Source organism: Delphinapterus leucas, chromosome 2 (genome assembly GCF_059928025.1).
Source record: "Delphinapterus leucas isolate spDelLeu-1000000601 "Yukka" chromosome 2, BTC_Dleu_Yukka2, whole genome shotgun sequence".
Lineage (NCBI taxonomy): Eukaryota > Metazoa > Chordata > Mammalia > Artiodactyla > Monodontidae > Delphinapterus > Delphinapterus leucas.
The window spans coordinates 78,841,882-78,868,444 of NC_143130.1; the positions used below are offsets into that span (position 1 = coordinate 78,841,882).

At 37.1% G+C, this 26,563-nt stretch overlaps 1 protein-coding gene across 1 annotated transcript in view; it reads left to right on the forward strand.

The window, feature by feature from the left end:
* The window catches only part of ADAM10 (ADAM metallopeptidase domain 10), a 111,038-nt gene that overhangs the window by 47,275 nt on the left and 37,200 nt on the right, over nt 1-26,563 (forward strand). The window contains exons 5-8 of the mRNA XM_022579618.3: nt 7,646-7,746; nt 14,418-14,567; nt 19,204-19,296; nt 22,335-22,518. Coding sequence (XP_022435326.1) covers nt 7,646-7,746; nt 14,418-14,567; nt 19,204-19,296; nt 22,335-22,518 — 528 coding nt within the window. The remainder of the gene's footprint in view (nt 1-7,645; nt 7,747-14,417; nt 14,568-19,203; nt 19,297-22,334; nt 22,519-26,563) is intronic.

Consider the following 26,563-nt stretch of genomic DNA (forward strand, 5'->3'; position numbering starts at 1 on the left):
TGTCACATTTTCCTTCCAGAGGTACAAGGAAATTCTGAGGATTATCGTGGAAAGTTTCTACATGTGCTTAAGGTCCAGTCTGAGCTTGGAAATGTGCTTATGTGTATGGAGTTGTGACAAACTGTGGTAGACACTTGGAAAGATTAAGGAATGGAGTGTTCTGATTGATAATTCAGTAGCAGAATGGCTTAAGACTATGATAGGAAGTGCCCATGACTTCAGAACTCCCATAGGATATACAGGTTTATTGGTTAATTTCTATACTGTATGTTTTAATTCACATGTTTTACTTAGTATTGATGTTAAATACTTAATTTTCTTAAGCAAAGTGACAGTATTTAAAAGAAATATAAGAATTTAGTGGCATTGTTGACTCTGTTTTTGCTTTCTTTTTTCTGAGTTAATCTCTAGGGAAATATAATTTCTCCAAATAGTTCACAGGCACAAATGAAGAAAAGTTGAGAAGCCTGTGAGAAGTGGTAGCTATTTGAAAAATATTTAATTAGAAATGTGAGATACTTAATTGGGAAAACATTTAAAAAAACAGATTAAAAAGAGACAGTGAGGGGTTTAATTCTTTTTTCAGAATTTGGAGAAAATATGCCCAGCCCTTTCATATTATTCAATCAAAGTTTATTTTGTTTTATTTATGTAAATAAGACTCAAGTTGCGAACACTTTAGATCAAGACGTTTTCTGATTGGTTACCATATGTATCGGGTTGGCCAAAAAATTCATTCAGGTTTTTCCGTAAGATGTTACGGAAAACCCTGAATGAACTTTTTGGCCAACCCAATATATATTTGTGTATATATTTATTTAAAAAACATAAATAGAAAATATTTTGGCTGCATAATGATCATTTCAGAAACATAAGATTATTTTAAAATAACAAAGCTCTTATATTGTAAAACAGCTTTAAAACTCACCCTAGAAAGTAAAATTATATTTGGAAATTTTATTCTTTTTTTCCAAGAAATATCACCTCATGATTGTGTTTTGCAGTGTTTGAGATGTTTTTACAAACAGATTGAATAAGAAAATTAATTAATTGTTCATCTGAATATTGCATTAAAGATGCAGTTTTTAATAAGTTGTCATACTGTCAAGTCATATGTTTTGAGAGTTTGGAAAAAGTTTATAGACATTTGATGTGGTAGTAAGAAGAATGAATTTGAAAGTTTTAAATTAAGACTTCACAAGCATATGCACTTAAAAAATAGGGATTTTCTTTTGGGGGGCATTGTTTCTTCATCATACCTCATCAGCAAACTGTTCATGGAAAATAGAGTTTTTTGGAATAGACCAGAAGATTGATGTAGTTCTGAATTCAATAGAATTCTGTAACTTTATTACGATTGCAAAAGGGACTAGAATTAGTTCTAAACGCTAAGTTTGAAGATGATGGAAACTGAAGCCTAAAGAGTCTTAAGCAACTTGGGCAAGATATTTTCATGGCAAGGATCCATGTTTCCTGGCTTTTACTCCAGTACTTTTTAGTTACATCGTAAATTAGTAGAGACTTGTTTAAAGGTTGCTAAAGTCAAGGGACTTAATGATGGTAAAGACAATTATTGTGAAGATAAAAAAAAGATTAGGAGAAAGCTAAGGCTTTATTTTTGGTATCATTGTTGATTTTGCAGAAGTGTGGCTATCTTCCCTACTGAAAAATAGAGTAAATTTACATTTTAGGTTCAACTTTTATGAGTGATGAGTTACAGAAAAACTAGTAGAAGTAGCATTGAGTATATATGTGTGTATGTACTAGGGATAAGAGGCGCTAAAACTAGGTCTTTCACATCTCTTCTAGCACAATTCAATGCTTGACGTTTATGCTAGCGACCTTGTGGGTGTGTCTGAGGACATTGGTCTAGGACTTGGGCCCTGTAAAGAGCTGCTTTACATTGTGATACAAGATTTATTATAAAAATGTTAAATTCTATTCATGGTTTATAAATTTGGAGATTAGATAATCTCCGTAAGCAACCTTGTTATCTTATATTTATATTCATTAGACTAGGAATTCACTGATGTGGATTTTACTGCTTTCAGCAACTGTAGAGGCTTAGAATTGCTGGGGAAGGAAAAAATTGCCCTCTGCCCTTTTTAGGTTCTTCTAGCTGGTCTAAGAATTAAATTGACCTGAGACAGATTAAAAGGAGAAAATCAAATTTAATTATGTATGTACGAGGTCTCCATCAGAAAAATGAGGCCCCAGTTAGGCAATTGAGGTTTATATGGCATTTGAGAGGAGAAGGGGCTAGGGGTTTGGTACTTCAAGGGGGAGGAAAACAATTATAGGAAGATGGAAAAGCAAATGTTGGGTAAACAAATGTTTGCTCTGCCATGCAGGGACAAGGGGACACAGAGAGGACTTGGTCTCCGGGGCCTGCCAAGTTCCCCCTACCACACCTAGCCCATTTTCTTTGTAGATCTCTCTGTTGATAGTGCTGTTCCTGAACCCCAGGCCCTTTATCTAAATTCTTCTAGGCAGTTAAAGGGCAGGTAAAAAGAAAGACTTCCTGAGTCTTCTGTTTCTTAAAAATAATCAGTCTAAAATAATCCTTATGCCAGAGAGAGACATGGGGTGGCAAATTTTGTTCCCCTGCAGAATCATGGACTTAAAGGCAACCTTGTAGGGGACTTTCCTGGCGGTCTAGTGGTTAAGACTCTGCGCTACCAATGCAGGGGGTGTGGGTTTGATCCCTGGTCAGGGAACTAAGATCCCACATGCTGCGTGGCACAGCCAAAAAATGAAAAAAAATTTAAAAAAAGGTGACCTTGTAGATCAACTAGTTAAAACTGTTGCAGAGTTTAATTCATTTGCTTAAGATCACACAAGTTAGTGGGAGACATGGTAAGGAAAAAGCACAAGAGGTAATGTGTCAGAACTGAGGCATGGCATTTGTATGAGAAAGTAGTTTGAAGGGAAATCAGGATGAAGTTTGAGAATAGCTTTGTGACCTTATGCAAGTAAGTAACTTTACCTTTTCTGGGTGTCATTTTCTTCATGTTATAAAGTGAGTATGTAGATCATTAATACTTCTTATTTCTTCTAAAATTTGATGATTCCAAACTACTTTTCCTCTAAAGCTGGAAATATTTTTGGTTTTTCTGATTATCAAATGACTATATAAAATAGATATTTTTGCTTGTGAATTAAGTAGAAGATGAAGTGTATCCACCACCATTAGCATTTTGGTGAATAGCCCTTTAGGTCTTATCATTTTTTTTTTCTTAATAAATTTATTTTATTTATCATTTGCGTGTCTAATCTGTATAAGACACTTTTAGATACATTGGATACAGTGATGAACAGGGCAAAGTTTCTGTCCTAACGCACTTTACAGTCTCCTGATCAGAATAATAGAGCAACATTTCTCCTATTGACCTGATACCCGTGATCCCCTTGGCCCCCAACACTAACCTTTCTTAAAAAACAAGGGTGGGAAGGGACATGCCTGGACCAGCTCTGAGTTTCTGTTTCCTGTGAGAGCAGGGTTGTGAGTGCATGTTGAAAAGGGGACCATCTTTAGCTTACTGTCTGTCCTTCATACTATGCCCTTCTCTCCCTGCTGTCCCCACCCTCCCCAAACAGAGACTGGTTGTGGGGGATGGGAGAAGGGGCACTAGGGAGAAAGGGACCTCTGTCCACTGCAATTGGAAGGGGGAAGGGTATTTGGGGGCTGCTTGACCCATCCGTCCATTCCTCCGCACCCATCATCTCTCCTTAAAGAAAACAAAAAGTCTGCTCGTCTTTTTACTGTCTCAATGAATCCTTGTGGATTTTTGGCAACTTTGGGAGTCAGTGGCATTTTCATGGGCAAGGACCCAACCTACCTACCCTTCAGATACCTAGCAAATCAACTTTTGGTACAGTATCTGTCTGTGGAACCACTGTCTTTTAAATTCAATGAATATCATAAAAGTTGGGTCATTTGATTGAATTTAGTGAGTCATAGTGTGTCATTGGAGGAATTACACCAAGTTTTGATGGTTAGAGAGTTATCTCATAGCTAAAGCTTTGGACTCTGCAGTCAAATTCCTAACCTGGCAGTCACGTTGAGGGAGGGATGGCTTGCTGGGAGTGGTGAGGAGATAAAGTCTAGTCTAGTTAGTCTGTAGTGAGAAGTGGGTGTTTTACACATCTGTTGGGCAGATGATCTGTAATGTAAATATTCCCGCTTCCTGGAGTGGATGATTGAGAGTTAACTAGAGCTATTTCCTGCTTGAGGTGGTATCACAGTATATGTATTATTTATATCTGTGCTTCCTACAACAAAACAGAAGCAAGAGGTTGGCATGCAGAGGAACTGGAAGAAAGGCCTTAGATTTAAAGCTGATCTTTGTTTTAAATAAGCTGAATATTCTACGCCAGTGACTCATTCTTTGTGAAAGAATATGCTGTTTGGCCTTTTCAGGGGAACTACAGTTGCATCCTATGATTTAGCATCTCAATGAGGGCTTATTCATTAGTTGAACAAAGGCTTTTTCTAGAAATGGGGATTATATTGTCAGTAATTTTAGAGGGAAAATGTCATTGTCCATTTTCATAGTTAATGTGGTGACCAGGGAAAATAGGCTCTTTTAGAAGTTTTGAAAGTATATGGGAAACATTTTATACTCGATTCCTTTTTTTCTATTGGGAGAGTTTTGTGCTGACAGATTTTGAAGCATATATAAAATTTATGATATATAAGATACAATTTACAAAGAAACAAAACACTAGTTCTTTTAAATATTCTAATTCTTGATGTTTCTTTTTTTTTAAAAAAAAAATAATTAATTAATTAAATTTTGGCTGTGTTGGGTCTTCGTTGCTGCACGAGGGCTTTCTCTAGTTGCGGCGAGCAGGGGCTACTCTTTGTTGTGGTGCGCGGGCTTCTCACTGCGGTGGCTTCTCTTGTTGTGGAGCACACGTTCTAGGCATGTGGGCTTCAGTAGTTGTGGCATGCAGGCTCAGTAGTTTTGGCACACGGGCTTAGTTGCCCCGCAGCATGTGGGATCTTCCCAGACCAGGGCTCGAACCCGTGTCCCCTGCATTGCCGGCAGATTCTTAACCACTGCTCCACTAGGGAAGTCCTTTGATGTTTCTAATGTTTTAAATTAGAGTGTACTATATAGATCATAGTTTTATTTTTTAATTCCCCTACACATTTATAAATAACAAGAGAGTTTCAGTAGTTTGACAAAAAATTTTGAAGGTCATGGAGCAGTTGTAATTTTCCCCATTGATTATTAAGATCACTTTGCATACTTTCAACTTGCATAGTCAATTTTACTGCCTGTGATAATGTGGTAAAGTGGGGACTGCCTGTAGTTAAACAGTGAAATAGGATTGAGAAGGGACTCTGGAAATACATGATCATTGTCAGGTGGCATAAAGGAACTGCTTGAGGTTACAGATGATAATTTTTGAATGAGAATAGTTATAGTTACCAGTTGCCTCTCCAGCCCCATTCAACTGGAGCGGTATAGGTAGAGAGCTGAATTTAAACAGGTTTTGGTGGAGAGTTGGGAATGGGGTGGTGGCAAGGGAGTTTAAGGTAAATGCAGTGGAGTAAGTATAGTAATAATTGACTATGGGATTTAAACTGAATAAGGAGAGAGAGAATATCCACTAGTGAACAGGGTGATAGCATAGGTGGATTGAAGGGTTTTTGAGATGTCAAAGGATTGTTGGAGTCTAAAGGGAATGTTTTGAAAAGATGAGTGGTGGAAAGAAAGTAGGATGAGGAAGTTGAGATTAAGAAGGGGTTTCAGAAATTGAGGTAGGAGAAGACAGTTGGAGAAAAGGTAGGATGAGTGTATTGGAAGGATCATCCCCATGAATGTTGAAATCACTAAGAATTATGATGGGGTGGTGTCAGAGAGAGTGACAGTGAGTTAGGAGCTATAAATAAGGTAATAGAGGGAAGTAGTGAATTGGAGGCAGCAAAAACTTATAGTAAACTGGAGTACTTGGTGGTGTAGTCTCATGACTATAAAAGCTGAGCCCCAATGAAAATAGCCTTGATGTTCCCAAGGCAGGAAGTGGTAGATAGCTGTGAGTGTTTAGGTAAGTGAGGGTCAAGGGAATGTCTTCCTAAGAACAGGGAGAGTTCTGGGGTTCCCCCTTGATTTTTTTTTAAATAAATTTATTTATTTATTCATTTATTTAATTTTTGGTTGCATTGAGTCTTCACTGCTGCACGCGAGTTTTCTCTAGTTACTGAGAGCGGGGGCTACTCTTCGTTGCAGTGCGTGGGCTTCTCACTGCGGTGGCTTCTCTTGTTGCAGAGCACGGGCTCTAGGCATGCAGGCTTCAGTAGTTGTGGCACATGGGCTTCAGTAGTTGTGGATCGCAGGCTGTAGAGCGCAGGCTCAGTAGTTGTGGTGCACGGGCTTAGTTGGTCCGTGGCATGTGGGATCTTCCCGGACCAGGGCTCGAATCCATGTCCCCTGCATTGGCAGGTGGATTCTTAACCACTGCGCCACCAGGGAAGTCCCTAAGGCTATCATTTCTTCCACATTTATTGGTTGGAATTTTACAGCTGTTGCAATCTTGACCTCTGGTAAAAACTAACGTTTAAATCAGAGCTGTTATATCAATGTAAGTAGGTTGTCCATAACCCCTACCTGCTACCTGCCAGTTTAGATTTGTATTGTGATATTTAGTTAGTAGTTCCAGTGAAATAGGTCACTAGTGTCCACTTCACGTTCTAGATTTACTTAAGAAACAGTGTTTCTAATTATAATTCTATGCATTATAACTCTATGCTACTTAAGGATGTTTCAGTGCTTCCCCTCTAACCCATGTCTCTATATTTTATTTTATTATATATATTTTTAATATTAAAAAATTTTTTTGTATTTTATTTTGATAGTTCTCTTAATTATGGGTAGTAGATTGAATTATAAAATATGTTCATGAACTAAGGAGAACCTTAACAAGGGAAGTATGTGAACTTTGAGAGAGTGGAATAAACTTTTAAATGACTACACTAAATTGAACAGCTGTCTGGAAATAGAAACAATTCAGTTAAGGCTAAATTAATCACTGTTTAATTATAAAGGGAAAACAAGTGATAATAAAATAGTTATTGCTTTATAAAGCATTCACTTGAATTATACATTGAAGAAATTTAAACTCAGTCTGCTTTTACTATGCCATGGAGCATGTTTCTAGGTTACTTTCCCTTATGACTAGTTGGTATTCATTGAAGGAATTCAAACCAAATATGATATATTTGCCTAACTGTAGTTCAAATTGAGGTAGCTTTGTACATTTGCAGAATAAGAAATTTAATGTGTTTGAACGGAAAGTTATAAATTACAAAATGAAGTAAATTGCAGTGTTAAAATGCTCTATATATCTGAAGTGGGACAGGTTGGGAAAGTTAAACGCAGAATAAAGAATGATTATTGTTCTTTTTTAGAATTCACAAATCATTCATATAACAAAAACTTAGAGACCATTGATGTTGAAGGAGAACTTCAGAACCTGCCAGGTTTTAAAAGTAGAATGCCTAGCATAATGCCTTTCCCATTGGAACCCAATAAGCATTTATGGCTTTCATTAATTATGACAGTTAAATTTTCATTTATAAGATAATTGGTAATACCTAAACATGTGACAGTAATAATATTTCTTCTTTGCATTTTAGACTATCCCCATAAGTATGGTCCACAGGGGGGCTGTGCAGATCACTCAGTATTTGAAAGGATGAGGAAGTACCAGATGACTGGTGTGGAAGAAGTAACACAGGTAAGGATTTTAATACAAACTTGTGTTTAAGAAATGGAAGTGAACTTGGGTATGTGTTTCTGCATTAAAAATGTATATTCTAGGATTTCTAAAAGATTTATACTGCCGTCAGGAAATATTTATATTTTTTAATGCTCAAAGAGGCCAAGTAACTTGCTTATAATAAAGGTGTGATGCTGCAATTTGAGTACAAATCTGCATGACCCAAAAAACATAACGTGTCCAAACTATTCTCTTACATGTTTTATCATAAAATTTAAAAATATCCAGTCTGAACATGTATTTTGTATAAATGTGTTTGTATTAATATGAAAATTAGAGTGACCAACTTCCCCCTGGTTTGCCTGAGACTTCTCCAGTTTAACATTGAAAATTATGTGTCTCTAAGCAAACCAAGATGGTTAGTTACCCTAATAAAAATCATCATACTTTTGATATTTTAATTGTAAGTTTTTCTGCCATTGACTGTTGACGTTTTATTCTTTTTTTGACCTCCTTTATTTCATTTATAGGTGGTAGTTTTATGGTTATTTAAAACACAAGTTTAAAATTAAAACAATTTTATTTTTATAATAAAACATCATATATTTTGAACATCCGTTCTAAAAGTAGTAGCATGGATTAACATTTCTTGAGTCACAAATGCAGATTTGTATGTTTCTTGATCTGCAAAATGGCATAAATAATACCATTTCAAATGGGTCTTTTAAGTCTAAGTGAGATTTTATTCTTGTATTCATTGAACAATTTTGTATTGATCTCCCATATGTCAGAAGATCTGTGATAGGTTCTGGGAATATGTGGAAATTAAGATGAAGGCTTGTCCTCACAAAGTTTTTTGTTTAATTGGAGACACAGAAAAATTGAAGATAGTAAGAAATGGAAGAAGATTAAGCAAAGAGTGATATTCTACACACAAGAAGACTAGTTAACCTAGCCTTGCAAGTGTTTGAGGACAATAATCAGAAACTAAAAGAAAAAGCAGAAGTTAGGTTGACCATGAAGAGATGGAAAGAGGAGGAACAGTATATACAAGGCCAGAGAGATAGCAAGACCAGTAAAGAATTCTTAACTTCAGAGTGAGGTGCAAAACTAGAGACAAGGAGACTAATTACGAGTTGTTGCAGTTATTCAGTTGAGAAGTGCTAGTGGCTTGTACTAAGGTATTGGCAATGTGGATAGAGAGGCTGAGAGTATAGATTGCTAGATATAATACAGTTTAACAGTGGCTAGACACAACATTTAATATACAAATGTAGGTTGTATTTTTTTTATATCAGCAGCAGACCACCAGAAATGTCATGTAAGAGAGGACACCATTAAAAATAATATCAAGAATATTATGTATCAAAGAATAAATGTAACAACGAATTATAAGACCTGTATAAGGAAAATTACAAAATTTTATAAGAAATATTACAGATGATTGATTTTATTATGGAGAGATATACTGTATAAAATGGAACATAATACCTAATATAAAAACATTAATTTCCCCATATTGATTTGTGGATTCAGTGCAATTCCATACAAATTACAACATGATTTTTCACAGCACTTGATGGGTCTAAAATGTTACAAGGAAAAGTGAAGGCTAAGAAGAAATGAGGCCCATCTGAAGGTGATGAACAGGAAAGAGAGATTTACCCTGGAAGATATTAAGACTGACTCTAGTAATTGAGAGTGTACTTTCAGCATAGGGATGTACAAATTGACCAGAGGAATAAAATTGAGTGCTCAGGAACAGATCCATACATATATGAAACTTTGTTATGTGGTAGAGGTGAAACCTCAAATCAAGGAGGAAAATAGAGACTATTGAATAAATGGAGCCAGAGAAAATGTTTATCCATTTGGAAAAAATGAAGTTGGATCTTCATCTCACATTATATTTAAAACAAAACAAAACTCTATAAAGTACTAAAACGAAAACTTTGAAACTCTTAGAACAGGTAAGTGGAGATTTCCCTTTCCAGCTGTGATAGAGTAACTGGTATCCAACTAGCCATCCTGCAAAAAACAACTGGAAAACAAAACAAGAACAACAACAGAAAAAAGAAGCAATTGTTTTCAAATATTGGCCAACAGGCAGTACAGGATTGAGATACCTGAGAGAGGAGAAATAAGTATCTCTGTGATTTCCCTGACTTTTTGACTGGAGGCAAAATTTTAGGAATGGCACAATGAAGGGCATTTCAAGAAGAGTAAGAAGTGCACAGCGCTGTTGCACAATTGAAGAGATACGTTCAGGTTCTGGAAGACTGAGGTATCTGGATTTATGGACATAGTACCTGAGAGGAGAGAGCTATGCTGAAAAAAAGCTCTAGATATCTGCACAGGGGTCGCCTTGAATCTTAGCCGGATTCTAAGCTGTGCATGCACAGGGTGAGATTCTATGAGAAAACTACCTGAGAAAGAAAAACTACTGAGGAATCTATGAACTGAAACAACAATCAGAAATTGTACTTGGTAGAGATCCCAAGCCACGCTTGGAGTAGGCTAATCTCACCCTAGACTAAAGGCTACTCCAGACCTGTCCTAACTAAGCTGAAAAACCAAGCTTCAGAAAGATCAAGGTGATTTTCAAGTAAATTAGTTGCCTGTCAGAGCAAAGCTCAATAATACTTGTTAAAGAAGGACACTGAATGCAGATACTCAACGATGTAGCATGCAGAATGTCAGATGTTCAGAAAACATTGCTAGATGACCAGAAGCTCAAGAAGTTGGAAAAGGTGATCCATAATCAGAACAAAATACCACCCAGATAGAAACAGACTAGAAATTACAGGCATTAGCACATGAGGACTTTGAAACAACTAATATTAATGTGTTCAAAAAACTATGAAAGCAAAGAGAATAGTAATTATAATAAAAGAACCAAATATAATCCCCTAGTGGGGATTTATCTAGTAATTGACAAACAGATTTTCAAAGTTATATGGAAATGTAAAGGACCTAGAATAGCCAAAACAATTTTCAAAAAAGAACAAAAGCTAGAGGACTTATACTACCTGATTTTGAGATTTACTATAAAGCTACAGTAATCAAGATGGTGTCATCTTGACCTCAGGATAGACTTACAGGTCATGGAACAGAATAGAGAGTCCATATCCATTTGGCCAGTTGATTTTCACAAAAGTCCCAAGGTAATTTAAAGGACGAAAGAGCAGTCTGACAGATAGTACTGGAACAATTGAATATCCATTAAAAAAAAGAACCTCAACTTATACCATTACACCTTATACAAAAATTAACTCAAAACGGATAATAAATCTGTATGCTTAAAGCTAAAACGTAAACTTCTAGATAAAAACATGGAGGAAATTTTTGTGACTTTGGAATAGACAACAATTTCTTAGGACACAAAAATACCCTGCCGAAAAAAATTACGAACTCTTTGTCAAAATTAAAAACTTCTCAAAAGATACAGTTAAGAAAATGTAAAAAGAAGCCACAGACTGTGAGAAAAATGTCAGCAGTACATATATCTGACAGAAGGCTTTTCCAGAATATAAAAAGAACTCTTATAACTCAGTTTTTTAAAAATGGTCAAACCTCAATTAAAAAATGGGCAGGGCTTCCCTGGTGGCGCAGTGGTTGAGAGTCCGCCTGCCGATGCAGGGGACATGGGTTCGTGTCCCGGTCCGGGAAGATCCCACATGCTGTGGAGTGGCTGGGCCCGTGAGCCATGGCCGCTGAGCCTGTGCGTCCGGAACCTGTGCTCCGCAACAGGAGAGGCCACGACAGTGAGATGCCTGCGTACAGCCAAAAAAAAAAAAAAAAAAAAAAAGGCAAAAGCATTTGAAAAGACACTTGACAAAAGAAGATATTAAAAAATATTTTGTATTTTGAAGTAGAGAAACACTTTGAATAAGGCATGGAATCTTTGACTATTAAAGAATTGATGTATTTCACTCTATGAAAATTAAGAGTAAAGGACACCTTAAAGTGAAGACAGTGATAAACTTTGAGACAATATTCACAATTCATAACATGGACAAAATATTGTTGTCAAGAAATAGAGACGTAGTCCTTCTCCTGTTTAGAACAACTAATAGAGACCAACCTGACCTCAAAATACGAATATTTAAAAAAATATATGTTATGTTTGTGTCTGCATGTGTGTGTATTTGTTAGAAGGCATTGGAGAGATAACAAAGCTGTGAAGAAGTGTGGGACCAGATCTTAGGGAAAAAAGAGGGCACTTAGGAAGGTGAGCCTGACGTTTGGGGCTACCTTTTCTCTAGCTGTATCTTCCAGTTCTTGAGGAGGTAGCTAAGAGACTGAAAAGCTGAATAGAACCCTCCAGATTCTTGAGGCTAAAGATAAAAATACTATTTCGGGACTTCAGGTTGGGATCTTGAATGAAGGGCTGCTCCCTAGAAGTAAGGGTGAATCAGAAAGTGTTCTGCCTCCCCTCACAGGGGTTAAAGTTTCACACCACATCTTCTTAATCTCTGATTGGATTAAGGTAATCGAGGATTACTAGTGCACCAAGGCTCATTGCCTGCCAGAAGTGAAAACAGATCTTCTCTTGAGAAAGATATCATTACTTGAAGCCTCAGATTATATCTGTGGTTTTCCATGCACATTGTCTGGCACTCAGTTCAAAATAATCAGCACATTAGCAAATGAGACAACATGATGGAAGAGTGAGAGGGAAAAAATTATTTATCAAACATTAGCCATTCAAGAATAAATGACAGGTATACACCCTCAGAGAGCTTACAGTATAGCTGGGGTGTCAGACATGTAAACAACCTAAAGGTATGTGAATAATGAAATGATCAGACACAGATACAGACTTTATAATATGTTCAAGTACATAAAGAGGAAATTAAAAATTTCAGCAGAAAATTGAAAATGAACAAAAGAACCTAATGGAAATTCTAGAACTGAAAAATATAACAACAGAAACGAAGAATTTGACGGGCTTAGACCTGAATAGTACGTCATAAAAAAATAGGGTAAACCACTTAGAAACAAAAGTGTAGAAAATACAGAAAAGAGCTTTAAGAGACATAGGTGATACATTAAAAAGGTCTAAAGTATGTGTAATTGATATCTTAGAAGGAGAAAAAATGAGAGTGAAATAGGGACAGATGGTGGCTGAGAATTCCACATATGACAGAGAATATCAAACAACAAATTTAGTAAACCCTGTAATTAGCGCAGGAAAAGTCTTACACAAAGAAAATAACACTAGCACAATATTAGAGAAGTCTAAAAACCAAAGAATATACTCTTAAAAGCAACCAATAAAAAAAGTCTAGTCACCTTCAGAGAAGCAACAGTAAAAATGACAGCTCATTTCTCATTGGAAACAGTTGAAACCAGAAGACAATGGAATGTGCTGAAACAGTAACTGCCATCCTAGAATGATGTACTGAGCGAAAATAGATAAAAGTACAATGAAGACAGTAACTAAGAGAACAGTCAAACATGGAGTTGTCAAGGGAGAAGGAAATTATAAAATGTGAGTGTAAATTTGGAATTGTGGCTTAAAATTTAATTAATTTAAGTTGAATTCTCTATTACTCTGTCATCAAAATTCACTTAACGTGGTGCTTTTAGATGTCAACAAATGTTTAAGTGCTTGGATTTAGTAGCAGTGTTAATTATTTAAACAAATACTTATTGAGTGTCTACTGTTTGCCTGTGAAGTGTGTGTTAGCTGATAGCAGTATAGTGAGACGCAAACACCGAGATAATTTCTTCTTTCCAGAACTCTCATTCTAGTGGTTGAAGTAATGGTGGTGGGCTGGGGACAGAAAATCAACAAATAACCACATGATAAACTGTAAAGGACATGGGTACATTGTTCTGTGAAGTGGTATGATGGGTGAATTGGTCTTTGCTAAGTCTGAAGAAAAGAAGTTAACTAGATCAGGAGAGACAGCATCACCATGTGCAAAAGACTGTGACAGGATGCAGACCGTGTGTTGGAGGGTTGGAAAGAAGGCCTATGTAGCTGTAGCACAGAGAGCTAGAGTTGGGTAATGTAGTAGGGTCTCTCTGTGAAGTAATATGGAATGGGATGAAACTGGACAGGTAAGTAGAGTCTGCAGTGCTGACTGGGTGGTGCATATAAAGGGTTTACGACTTTATCCTTAGAGCCATAGGAAATCATTGAAATACAAATGCAGGTGGGTAATATTTTCAAAATTGTTTTTTGAAAGGATTGCAGTATGAAGATTAGATTGAAGGCCAGAAGTGGATAGAGGTAGATTCCCATCGCTCAGATTGCAATACTCTAGGTAATAAGTGATGGTGGCTTGGGCTAATGTGATGGAGCTAGAGGTAATGGGCAGATGCCCTAAGTATTTAGAAGCTAAATCTGACAGGGCTGGGTGATAGATTGGGTATTAGAGGTGAGGTAGAGGAAGACATCAAAGTATTGTAAACTACTGTAAGACTTGCTTTATATTTACGTATTAAACAGTATGTTTTGAAAATGTTTCAAAGTTAAAGAATTGCTTGAATAAATAAGTCATCTATATAGTAGAATGTTATGAGACTGAAAGTGGTGTTTATGAAGAATTTTAAACAGTGCAAGGAAATACCTATGGTCTTACATAATAAAGTAGAAAGTGAAATTGTTTATAATGTGTATTCTTAACTATAACAGTGAAGCATACTGATGATTAGAAATGACTCTTTTTGACATATAGACACCTCAAGAAGAACATGCTATTAACGGTCCAGAACTCCTGAGGAAAAAACGTACAACTTCAGCTGAAAAAAATACTTGTCAGCTTTATATTCAGACTGATCATCTGTTTTTTAAATATTATGGAACACGAGAGGCTGTGATTGCCCAGGTATTTATAATTTTGCTACTATTTTAGTTTTCATATTCTCATATTGTTTCATTATACCTGTATATTCCTCTAAAAATTAAAGTTAGTGCATATCTCATTTTGGAAAAATAAAGAGTATGTATTTTCAATTGTGATACGAGAAAATATGTAAGATAAGAACACAAATAACTGAAAGACCAGTTAGGATATTTCAGTGTCATTCTAAAGAGAGATGTAGGAAAATGATTTCATGAAGGAGATGACACTGGGAGCTTAGCTTGGAAGAGAGGGTCAAATTGTCATTTGTGGTCTTAAAGGAGGGAAAGGTAGAGGAGTCTTTCCAATAAGAATCTTTAATTTCTATTCTGTGTTCTCCTTATACTTAACACTTTCTAAGTTACATTACTATCTGCATTTGTGTCTTTTTGAAGTATAAATTTTTCGGAGACACTCTTCAAAATATCCTTTTTTTTTTTTTGGCGGTACGCGGGGGCTCTCACTGCTGTGGCCTCTCCCGTTGCGGAGCACAGGCTCCAGACGCACAGGCTCAGCGGCCATGGCTCACGGGCCCAGCCGCTCCGCGGCATGTGGGGTCTTCCTGGACCAGGGCACGAACCCGCGTCCCCCTGCATCGGCAGGCGGACTCTCAACCACTGCGCCACCAGGGAAGCCCAAAATATCCTTCATTTTGAAGGTATCCAGTGAGAGTTTGATGAATGCATTTTGAGTCCAAGGATTTGAGACTGAGAGGGTGGAGGTGTCATTAGTATAAATGGTAAACTCATTTTGTTGGTGGTGATGAACTTATTTTAGACACGTTTAAAAGCCCATGTACATGGTGATGATAGGGTATTGAAAATGTAGAACTGGAGCTTGGGAGAGGTTAGCCTTGAGCTTTCTGCATGGAATTTAAGGGTGCAAAAGAGATAGTTAAAATAAGGAGAGAGAATGAAATCAAAAGGGAAGGAACTGGGAGATAACATCTCTTTATAGTGAATAGGATGACAAGGAGAAGCTATGGGCTAAAATATAATAGTTAAAGAGGTAGGAGATAAAATAGGATTAGCCAAGGAATAAACAAAGTTTCACAACAGAATGCATAACCAATAGTGTCATATGTGGAGATACCAAAGAGAATGACTACAAAGTAATTAACTCAATGTATATGTATGTCAAATATACAATGTATATTTTATATGTATGTCAAATCATGACGTACACTTTAAATATCTTACATTTTATTTGTCATTTATACCTCAGTAATGCTGAAAAAAAGAAAGAATGATTATAAAGGTTAGCTGATTTTTAGTTATTAGAATATTATTGATGGACTTTAAGCAAGCTCTCAATAAAGTTGTGAGGGTGAAAACATTGTGAACAATAAGGAATGGGTTGGCAGGAGCAGTTAGGGTTTCAAGAGATGTGAAAAACAGAAAAAAAATGGTGTCAGGAATAATATGGAATATTTGAGTGAAAGGGGGATACATGAGAAGTTGGTCAGAAGAGGAAAATGATCCAGTAGAGAAGCAGTGTTAGATATGAGAAATAAAAACTGATGAGAAACAATGTCCTTGAAGATCCAGTAAAGATTGGGGTTAAGAATATAGAAAAGTTACTCTTTAAGGAAGAGTTACCATTTGAGGGAGATAGAAATGCATAAAGATAGAAAAGTTTGGGGACTTCCCTGGTGGCACAATGGATAAGACTCCATGCTCCCAATGCAGGGGACCCTGGTTTGATCCCTGGTCAGGGAACTAGATCCCACATGCATGCTGCAGCTAAGCAGCCCGCCTGCCGCAGCTAAGACCCGGCGCAACCAAATAAATAAATAAATATTAAAAAAGAAAGAAAGAAAAGTTTGAAGGTTAAAAGAGCAGGTGATCAAGATGAACCCTCAGTAAAGTAAGATGTCTGATCAGTCATCTGTGGAAAAATGTTTGAACTACCACTGTTGGGGGTGGAGAAGGAACAGTGAGAATTGGATAAGGGATTGCTAGGCCAAGCTGAGGGTAGATAGCAGATTTATAATGGACTTTATCAGCAGTGTTATGGTATTGTTTATCATTGTTTGGCAACTAGGGCTACTTTTGAAATTATTATTGTTAATGCTTTTACTTGACTATTTATGTTTATATAATTTCTTTGAAAATAGTTTTGAACCTATATATATATGCATGTTTTCACATAAGTGGTAGCAAGAGTGCTTTTTGTAAATGAAGATGGGAAGGTTGTATATAGAGTGGTTTAGAAGCCAGAGAGTTAAGTTGGGAGTCAGCTAGGAAAAAGAGGATCTTTTTGTGTTCTATCACCCTGTTTACCTCTTCTTAGAATTTAGCAAAATCTGAATATATGTTATTTATATTTGTATTACTTCCTTCCCTTCCTCCCCCTCTAGAATAAATCTGTAAATTTATAGGGACCTTCTCAATTTTGTTTACCCCTGTACCTCCAGCACCTAAAACAGCGCCTACCATATAGTAAATGGTGGACAAAACTTACAGAATATGTACTATTGCATCAATGGAAAGACTAAAGTCAGAGACTGACTGAGTGTCCTGATATTATCAGGGAGATATTCACAGAAGATGTTTGAGCTGAGTCTAAGGGGTAGATACCCTAGGCATAAGGAAGCAGCATGCGAAAAGGCATGGAGGTATGACATTGCAGGATGGAATTGAGGAAACCAAGTTTTACTGGGTTGGCCAAAAAGTTCGTTCAGTTTTTTCCATAAGGTCACTAGTAGTGCTTAATTGTCTTTAATTTCATTTGAAACAATTTTGTTAGATTGTATTGTGACAGCTGTCAGATCAGCATGCATTAAAAAAAACATCAAAATTGGTGAATTTTTGTGTAGCCATTTTAATATTGAAGATGGAAGAAAAACATTTGGCATATTATGCTTTATTATTTCATGAAAGGTAAAAACACAGCTGAAACGCAAAAAAAGATTTGTGTAGTGTATGGAGAAGGTGCTGTGACTGATCAAACGTGTCAAAAGTGGTTTGCAGAGTTTCGTGCTGGAGATTTCTCACTGGACGATGCTCCACGGTTAGGTAGACCAGTTGAAGTTGATAGCAATCAAATCGAGACATTAATTGAGAACAATCAACGTTATACCACGTGGGAGATAGCAGACATATTCAAAATATCCAAATCAAGCACTGAAAATCATTTGTACCAGCTCGGTTACGTTAATAGCTTTGATGTTTGGGTTCCACGAAAGTTGAGCGAAAAAAACCTTCTTGCCCATATTTCCGCATGTGATTCTCTACTTAAATGTAACGAAAACGTCCTGTTTTTTAAAACAAATTGTGACAGGCAATGAAAAGTGGATAACTGTTCAACAGCGGTCCCCAACCTTTTTGGCACCAGGGACTGGTTTTGTGGAAGACAGTTTTTCCACGGATGGGGGTCGGGGGGATGGGTCAGGCGGTAATGTGAGTGATGGGGAGCCGCAGATGAAGTTTCGTTTGCTCGCCCCCTGCTCACCTCCTGCTGTGCGGCCCAGTTCCTAACAGGCCGAGGACCACTACTGGTCCGCGGCCCAGGGGTTGGGGACCCCTGCTGTACAATAATGTGGAACGGAAGAGATCGTGGGGCAAGCAAAATGAACCACCACCAACCACACCAAAGGCCGGTCTTCGAGGGCTTCCCTGGTGGCGCAGTGGTTGGGAGTCCGCCTGCCGATGCAGGGGACACGGGTTTGTGCCCCGGTCCGGGAGGATCCCACATGCCGCGGAGCGGCTGGGCCCGTGAGCCATGGCCGCTGAGCCTGCGCGTCCGTAGCCTGTGCTCCGCAACGGGAGAGGCCACAACAGTGAGAGGCCCGCGTACCGCAAAAAAAAAAAAAAGGCCGGTCTTCGTCCAGAGAAGGTGATGTTGTGTAGATGGTGGGATTGGAAGGGAGTCCTCTATTATGAGCTCCTAACGGAAAACCAAACGATTAATTCCAGCTAGTACTGCTCCCAGCTAGACCAACTGAAAGTGGCACTCGACAAAAAGCGTCCAGAATTAGTCAACAAAAAACACAGAATCTTCCATCAGGATAACACATGACCGCATGTTTTTTTGATGACCAGGCAAAAACTGTTACAGCTTGGCTGGGAAGTTCTGATTCATCCCCTTCAGATTTCCATTTATGTGCACCTTCAGATTTCCATTTATTTTGGTCTTTACTAAATTCTCTTAATGGAAAAAATTTCAATTCCCTGGAAGACTGTAAAAGGTACCTGGAACAGTTCTTTGCTTGAAAAGATAAAAAGTTTTGGGAATGGAATTATGAAGTTGCCTGAAAAATGGCAGAAGGTAGTGGAACAAAATGGTGAATACATTGTCCAATAAAGTTTTTGGTGAAAATGAAAAATGTCTTTTATCTTTACTTAAAAACCAAAGGGACTTTTTGGCCAACCCAGTATATGACTGAGGCAAGAGTACATGTTTGGTTTTGGCCAGAGAAAAATATGGAAAAGTCACTGAATTTCCCTTCTCAGTTCCAGCTCACTAATCTTTTTCATCCTTTCATCTAGTATATGATATTGACATTTTAAAATTTGAATGTGGTGGAATATGAATAATTCTTGATTTGGGAAATGGAAATTCACAGTCTTTTTCACATTTCAACATTGCCTCTAAAATGTCTTTTTTTTTAAATCAATAGATATCCAGTCATGTTAAAGCGATTGATACAATTTACCAGACCACAGACTTCTCTGGAATCCGTAATATCAGTTTCATGGTGAAACGCATAAGAGTAAGTAAGGAATTTCAGTAGTTAAGAACATTAAGAAAGAGAAACAATAAGGATCATGTTTACAAAAAGAAAAATGCTTGACTTTTACTTCATCTTCATGCATTAAATAAATTGTATGTGCTGATGCAGGTTAGCTTTACTCTTGGGTTTTACACACACACAGAGGGGATACTTGGGTTTATGACTTAATGAAATCTATAGGGCTTTAATCTGGACCGCAGAAGAGGTATGGTAGAAAGTACTGTTTTCTATCTATCCGATTAACATACCAGTTAGAAAGCGCTCTAAGTAACTGCAGATACCGTACTTGACATTTTTCTCCCTGATATTATTCCCATTTCTTCAGATTTGCCTTATGCAGTATATTTCAGAGTGTGTCCCATTTGATGCTGCAGCGGAGGGAAGGATAGATACAGTGGTTAAATACAATTGGAAGTTGGAAAAACAATACTGTTTCCTCTTGAAATTTAACAGTGCACACTAATGTATTTCAAGTTTTGAGAAATCCTTTGGAAAGAAATCCATATTTTTCTAAGCTAATTTAACCTTTTTGTATTAACATCAGCTGAAACTCCAAAGACCTGCAGTGCACATTTTAAGAAATGCTGATCCAGAACTGCTGATTCTTAGTTTTAATGTTACAAATTGTTAATAAGTAAATATTATTATTTAAAAATTGGACTGTTTCAAAAAATTTCTAAATATGAATTCTTTCAAAGTATAAAGCTTTTAAGAATCTGAGTTTATAAGCTAGATAACCTGGGTTTTAAAAATCATCATTTTACAAAAGTACTTGCCACAGGATTTCTTTATTTTAAAAAAATTTATTTTTAATGGCTTTTTTAAAAAAAATGTTATTTATTTATTTATTTTTTGCTGTGCCACATGGCTGTGCAGCGTTTTTTTGGCTGCGCCGGTAGCTTGCAGCATCTTAGTTCCCCAACCAGAGATCGAACCCAGGCCCTTGGCAGTGAAAGTGCTGAGTCCTAACCACCAGACCACCAGGGAATACCCCACAGGGTTTCTTTATATTTTGTGCTTTTATTCTTCTTAAAATATTGTTGACTAGATTATAGTTTTAGTACATACATGTAATATATTTTAAAAAAATAGCTGAAAGTGGTCCTTACTTTTAGAAGTGACATGATTAATTATTACATTGGATTGCCTTAAGGTGAAATATGGTTCGATATACTGTATAAGAACTGTTTGTAATCAATTGCTTTCATGTATTTTGAGAGCAATATAAACCTTTAAATGAGCAAGTAAAAGTGATAAGTGTTATAAATATTGCTATTTAGTAGACAGAGCAATGAAATGCAAAGTAGTGAAAAGTAGAGAACACCTGAACAAATTTTAGTGAAACACATTTGTTTGACTAAAATAATTTGCATTATGAATAGATGCATGTATATAAAAGAGTTATGTGGGGCTTCCCTGGTGGCGCAGTGGTTGAGAGTCCACCTGCCGATCCAGGGGACACGGGTTCGTGCCCCAGTCCGGGAAGATCCCACATGCCGCAGAGTGGCTGGGCCCGTGAGCCATGGCTGCTGAGCCTGCGCGTCTGGAGCCTGTGCTCCGCAACGGGAGAGGCCACAACGGTGAGAGGCCCGCATACCGCAAAAAAAAAAAAAAAAGTTATGTGGCGATTAGTTGTTTTTCAGGCCTTTAACTGAGAATAAAACTTTAGTTTAAATAAATAAATTTATTAAGAAAAAATTAATCATCCCATTTTAATATAGGTAACTAAAATTTAGATGCAGTTTTTATTTGTAGCCAATATTACAGAAGTATCAGAGAATTTCATTTCTATGTTTAGTGGGAAAAAGCGATATGCAGCATGTCTCTAAGCATGGGCTACCTTTAATGTATAGTGTTCTTGTTTTTGGTTGTGTGTGTGTGTGTGTGTGTGTGTGTGTGTGTGTTAGATGACCATAACTGATTGTTTCTGGTTAATTGTTAATGGATAAACCAGATGATCTCATATCTGTCTTTAGGCAATTGCCTTCAGTGGTGTTTCTACCATCCTGTTTGTAAGCTCCTTGGTTTTTACTGAAGGATGTGGATCCTAAAAAGACCTATAGTTTTCATTTTATTAACTGTAATAGCCTTATCACTGATATTTTCAATAGACTGAGATTTCCCTTCTAAGCAATGTTTACTCTCATACATATTCCTTTTTATTCTCTACCAACAGTCTTGTATGTAATTCTCTGACTTACTTGGGGAAAACCAAATTGTTCTAGGACTTCAGAGGTTAGGCAGAGGTCTCTGAAAGGAAGCAATGAGTAGTAAATGAAAGCTTTTGTTTTAGTTGAAGTTTGGTATCAGAACTGATTATTCTTCATATTGTGAAGGAGGAACCTGCACCCAGGAGTATAGTAGCTAAGTGTGGAAGGAAACATTCTGGAGGAACTCAGCTTGAAATAGTAAGAGAAACGAATTGGCAAAGAAAAAAAAAATTCTTGCTCACATTCAGGGGAAAAGATTGAACTTGAAATTAGTTGTGCTTGACTCATGACTCTAGGCAAGGAGAACCAAGAATATGATTTGTCTGCTGAATTGACAGTTTCGGGTTCAATATTTCTTTTATGTTATACTAATTAGCTGAAATATAGGGTTTTATGTCATACTTGTCATCATATGTAGGAGATTAGCACTAAAGGAGACTCATCAAATGATTAAATTGAGAAACTGTACTTCCTTATTGGAAATTTTGAAAGCAGAACTTGCTTTCCCATCCCAAGTGTTCAGTGTTCAGGAATCTGTGAACACTTGCTCAGAAGTGTAATATACTCAGTTTTAATTCCCCTACCCGTCCATCCTTCCTTCCTTCCCTCCTCCCTCCCTCCCTCCTTCCCTCCTCCCTTTTTGGCTTCTCTGATTAGGTCAGGGATGGAGGTAGTGGGAATAACTGTAGAAGTTTTAATTTAGGCCTGACTTCCTTGGGCCCCAAGCATATTGTCCAGGTAGATACTACTTACACTAAGGCTCTGCTAACATTGGTTGCTTGTTAAAATCATTGTTTTGGATTTTAGATCAACACAACTGCTGATGAGAAGGACCCTACAAATCCCTTCCGTTTTCCAAATATTGGTGTGGAGAAGTTTCTGGAATTAAATTCTGAGCAGAATCATGATGACTACTGTTTGGCCTATGTCTTCACAGACCGAGATTTTGATGATGGTGTCCTTGGTCTGGCTTGGGTTGGAGCACCTTCAGGTAGTTTATCTATATATGTCTTGACTTAACTACTTGAAATGAAAAGCAGTTCTCTTGATGGATTGAATTTTACAAAGTATAGGAGAAAGTGATGCCTGTACAGTATCTAAATGTATACATCTTGAGTTAGGCAGAATTCATAAGCATAATGTAAATGGAAAAATAGTTGAAGCAGCTTTTTATTTTGAAATGAGTACTAACAGGGAGCTATCCTGACATTTGGTACATTCAGTAGCTGAAATAAATAATTTTATGGGAAAAAGTGGTACTTAGTTCTGAAACTGAAAAGCAAAATATTAATTTTTTCACAAAAGTGAATGTAATTAATTATTTTGGGAGGTAGGGGGATGGGGAGAGGTTCTTAGAGTCAAAAGGGGAAAACTGTGTTCTTGCTTCTTCTGCCATGAGATAAAGAGCAGAGAAATCCTACTCAGGAGTAGCAGGTAGAAAGAAAAGAAAGACTGCCTTTATTATTATTATTTCTCACCTTTATTTTAACAAAAGGGAAGTGTTGCCTGAAAAGAGATGTGGGCAGGAGGCCCAGTACCCATAGCTCCACTGGCTTGACTGCATGGCCCCACGTTCCGCTGGGGTCTCTGCCTTAGCCGTGAGAGCTCCTGTCACTGAGAAAGCCTGGATGGGATAATCCCCTTGCCATTGCAGTCGGGGTGGGGGTCTGTGAGTCACAGTGTAATAAGTTCAGTAGCCTACTTTAGAGAAATTGATGAATTGAAAGATGAGTAGAAAGAATCCCGGACTCTTTGAATATAAATTTTGCCATATAGAATTTGATCAGTAGTCTGTCACCTTCTGAGCTATACACAGCAGTTTCTCCTTCTGATACATAATTTCTATCTTTTTCCAAGTATAAACTTCTGCTTTATCCAGGGCAAGACAGGCTTTTCTATTCTTAGTTTATTCTTTGGTTTGTTATGCATATTTAACATCTTTAATACTGTATTTTTGCTTTTATACTTGCTCTTTTTTTTTAAGCCAGCAATGAATATCCTTTTTAGTTTCCAAAGCTTTTGTTTTTCTTCCACATTTTAAAGTGTACTCAATTTCATGATGTCATTAAAGTACAAGTTTATGTCATAGGCTGCATATATCATAGTGCAGTATTTTTGTATATTTGTCCTTTACAATGATCTGTGTTGGTTTTGTGTTACTTGCGTTGTCAGCAGATTGTACAACTCACTCTTTCCTATGATAATTCACGTTTTATAACTTTTATATTCTGAAATTTCTTTTCCCCTCCTTGGTTAGTTGGATAATTTTATCACATAGTTTATAGTCTCTTCTCCTTAATCATCAGTAAGTACTATAGAAACTCAGGGATTCATTTTTCTTTATATATTACCATTAATATAGTGGCTCTTGAAGTGTGCTCCATGGACTAGCAGCATCTGTATTACCTGGGAACTTGTTAGAAATGTAAATCCATGGGCCTCACTCAGGTCTACTAGATCAGAAACTCCAGGTGTGGAGCCCATCAGCCTTTGTTTGAAGAGGCCCTCCAGGTGTTTCTGATGCATACTAAAGTCTGCAAACCACCATCTTAATATTTTTGCTCACAAAATGTCTCCTGGGCAAACGATTGGATGATCTCAGACTAAAAACTTTCTGCCATTTTGCATTTTCAACTCCAGACTGTTGTTCATTAAGAATGTAATGGTCCTGAGAGAGCTTGGTCAAATTTTCCTGAAACTTCAGATATCCTCATGTCTACTTTAAAAAAAAAAAATAGACTGTATATTTAGAACAGTTTTAGATTTATAGAAAAAAATGAGCAGATAGAGTCGTCTCCACTACCTTCCTATATTATTAGCAGCTTACATTAGTATGGTGCATTTGTTACAATTAATCAACCAATACTGGTACATTATTGTTAACTAAAGTCAGCCCATAGTTTATTCAGATTTCTTTAGTTTTTACTACGGTCCTTCTTCTGTTCCAAGATCTTGTCCAGGATACCACAGTACGTTTAATTGTCATGCCTCTTTAGTTCTTGGCTGTGATGGTTTCTCAGACTTTTCTTGTTTTTTTATAACCTTGACAATTTTGAGGAGTATTGGTCAGGAATGTTGTAGGATGTCCCTCTGTTGCAGTCTTTTTGATGTTTTTCTCATGATTGGACTGGGGTTATGGGTTTGGGGGGAGAGTTAGTTTTTCTTTCTAGTTGTTTATGATATCTGGACCACTTATTTTATGAAACGGTGCTTATTTCATTGAAGCAGCAGTTCTGGATTGAAAATGATGGGCCACGTTACTTGTATTTTTGTCATTGCGTTCTTCATCTGATGCCCTCTTCCTTTACTCTGTGTTAAACCCCTAACTCCAGCTCTCAGAAGCCTTTTTCTAAGAGCTTCTGGGGAGGGGCTCGGCAGGAAGAATGGGGCCAGAGTGGCAAAGAGAAGGGGTCTTTGTTCCTTTGACACAACTTTTTCTAGAATAAGATACCTGCCTTGACAGCTTTCTTCTTCACTTCCCTTTGCCCTTAGACTACCTGAACTGAGTTTGTTTCACCTACATTTTATTATTTTATAAGGAACTTTATGTATTTGCTCTTACTGATTAATTCAGTCCCGTTATGAGGTGTAGGTAGTATTTCCTCCATTATACAGGTGGATTGGATTCAGAGACTTTGTCAACAACCCAGTATCTCACAGAACCTAGAATCTGGACCTTTTGACTCCAGGTTTTGTGCATTTGGTAGTTATTTTACTAGGTATTATTATAATGTAACATCCTACTTTTATCTTTCTAAGACATTTCCAAGAAGAAGTTGAAATGTTTCCTGGATCTAAGCAGAGATGAACTCTATTTCCTTCTTTCTTAAGAGAGATGAGTTATAAAACAGTACTACTCTGTATTATTTAGGCATCATTTTGGGTAATTGTCAAGGCATAATTAGAAGAGCACTGGTTTGGGAACTAGGAGACGGGGTCCTTGTCTGTTCTGTCTATAAATGCAGGTAAATCATTTTGCTTCAGCTTGTTTATTTTTCATTGTAATTTCTTCTGTCTTTGCCCTTCCTTTGATACTTCATGTTTCTGCATGTAGATCTTCGTAATGCTTGCTGTTACACTATTTTTTAAAATATCATTTTATAGCTGATCTGTTCAGCTTGTGATATTACTGTTTCTTAATCTTTTTCATTTTTATTTGGCCTAATTAATTTCTGTTGTATCATTTAACTCTGCAGCTGTTTCACTATTCAAATATATGGTAGTGGAAAGGATTTTGTTTTGATACTGTTGTGTTAATTTTCACAGAATAGTTACTCAAATTATTTGCTATAGTCCTCTTCACTGACTTAGTTAAGCTGGGAAAAGCATTGAGGGTTAAAACATTTGAATAGTAGGTTTCTTGTCTTTAAGTCTTGTTAATACTACTTTTTATTTGTTCTTTTAATATTTCTTATTGTGGTTGGGTACTGCCTTCAGTTACCTCAATGAGAAAAACAGTACCTCCTGCCCCAACTCCATAATAAGTAGAAACAGCTTGTGAGCTGGGATGACTTGGAGGCTTCTATTTGAAATTATACAGGGCCTAGAATGGAGCCCCCAAAAGGGAGGAGTCTGGTCTCCAAAACAAAGATAGTCTTGAATATGAATCTAGAAAGATTACTCTAAACTTCTCTTTATATAAACACAGTTCTGTGTTAAGCAGGTAGTAGCCTCTTATTTTAGAGACCGAAACATTGGTTCCTTAACAAAGTAGATTTTTTTTTTTTTTTTTTTTTTTTGCGGTACGCGGGCCTCTCACTGTTGTGGTCTCTCCCGTTGCGGAGCGCAGGCTCAGCGGCCATGGCTCACGGGCCCAGCCGCTCCATGGCATGTGGGATCTTCCCGGACCGGGGCACGAACCCGTGTCTCCTGCATCGGCAAGCGGACTCTCAACCACTGTGCCACCAGGAAAGCCCAAAAGTAGATTCTTTATATTAGATAATCCCTTTGTTCTACTTCATTTGCTACACCCTTCTAACCAGCTTTTTTTTTTTTTTTTTTTTTTTGCTGTATGCGGGCCTCTCACTGCTGCGGCC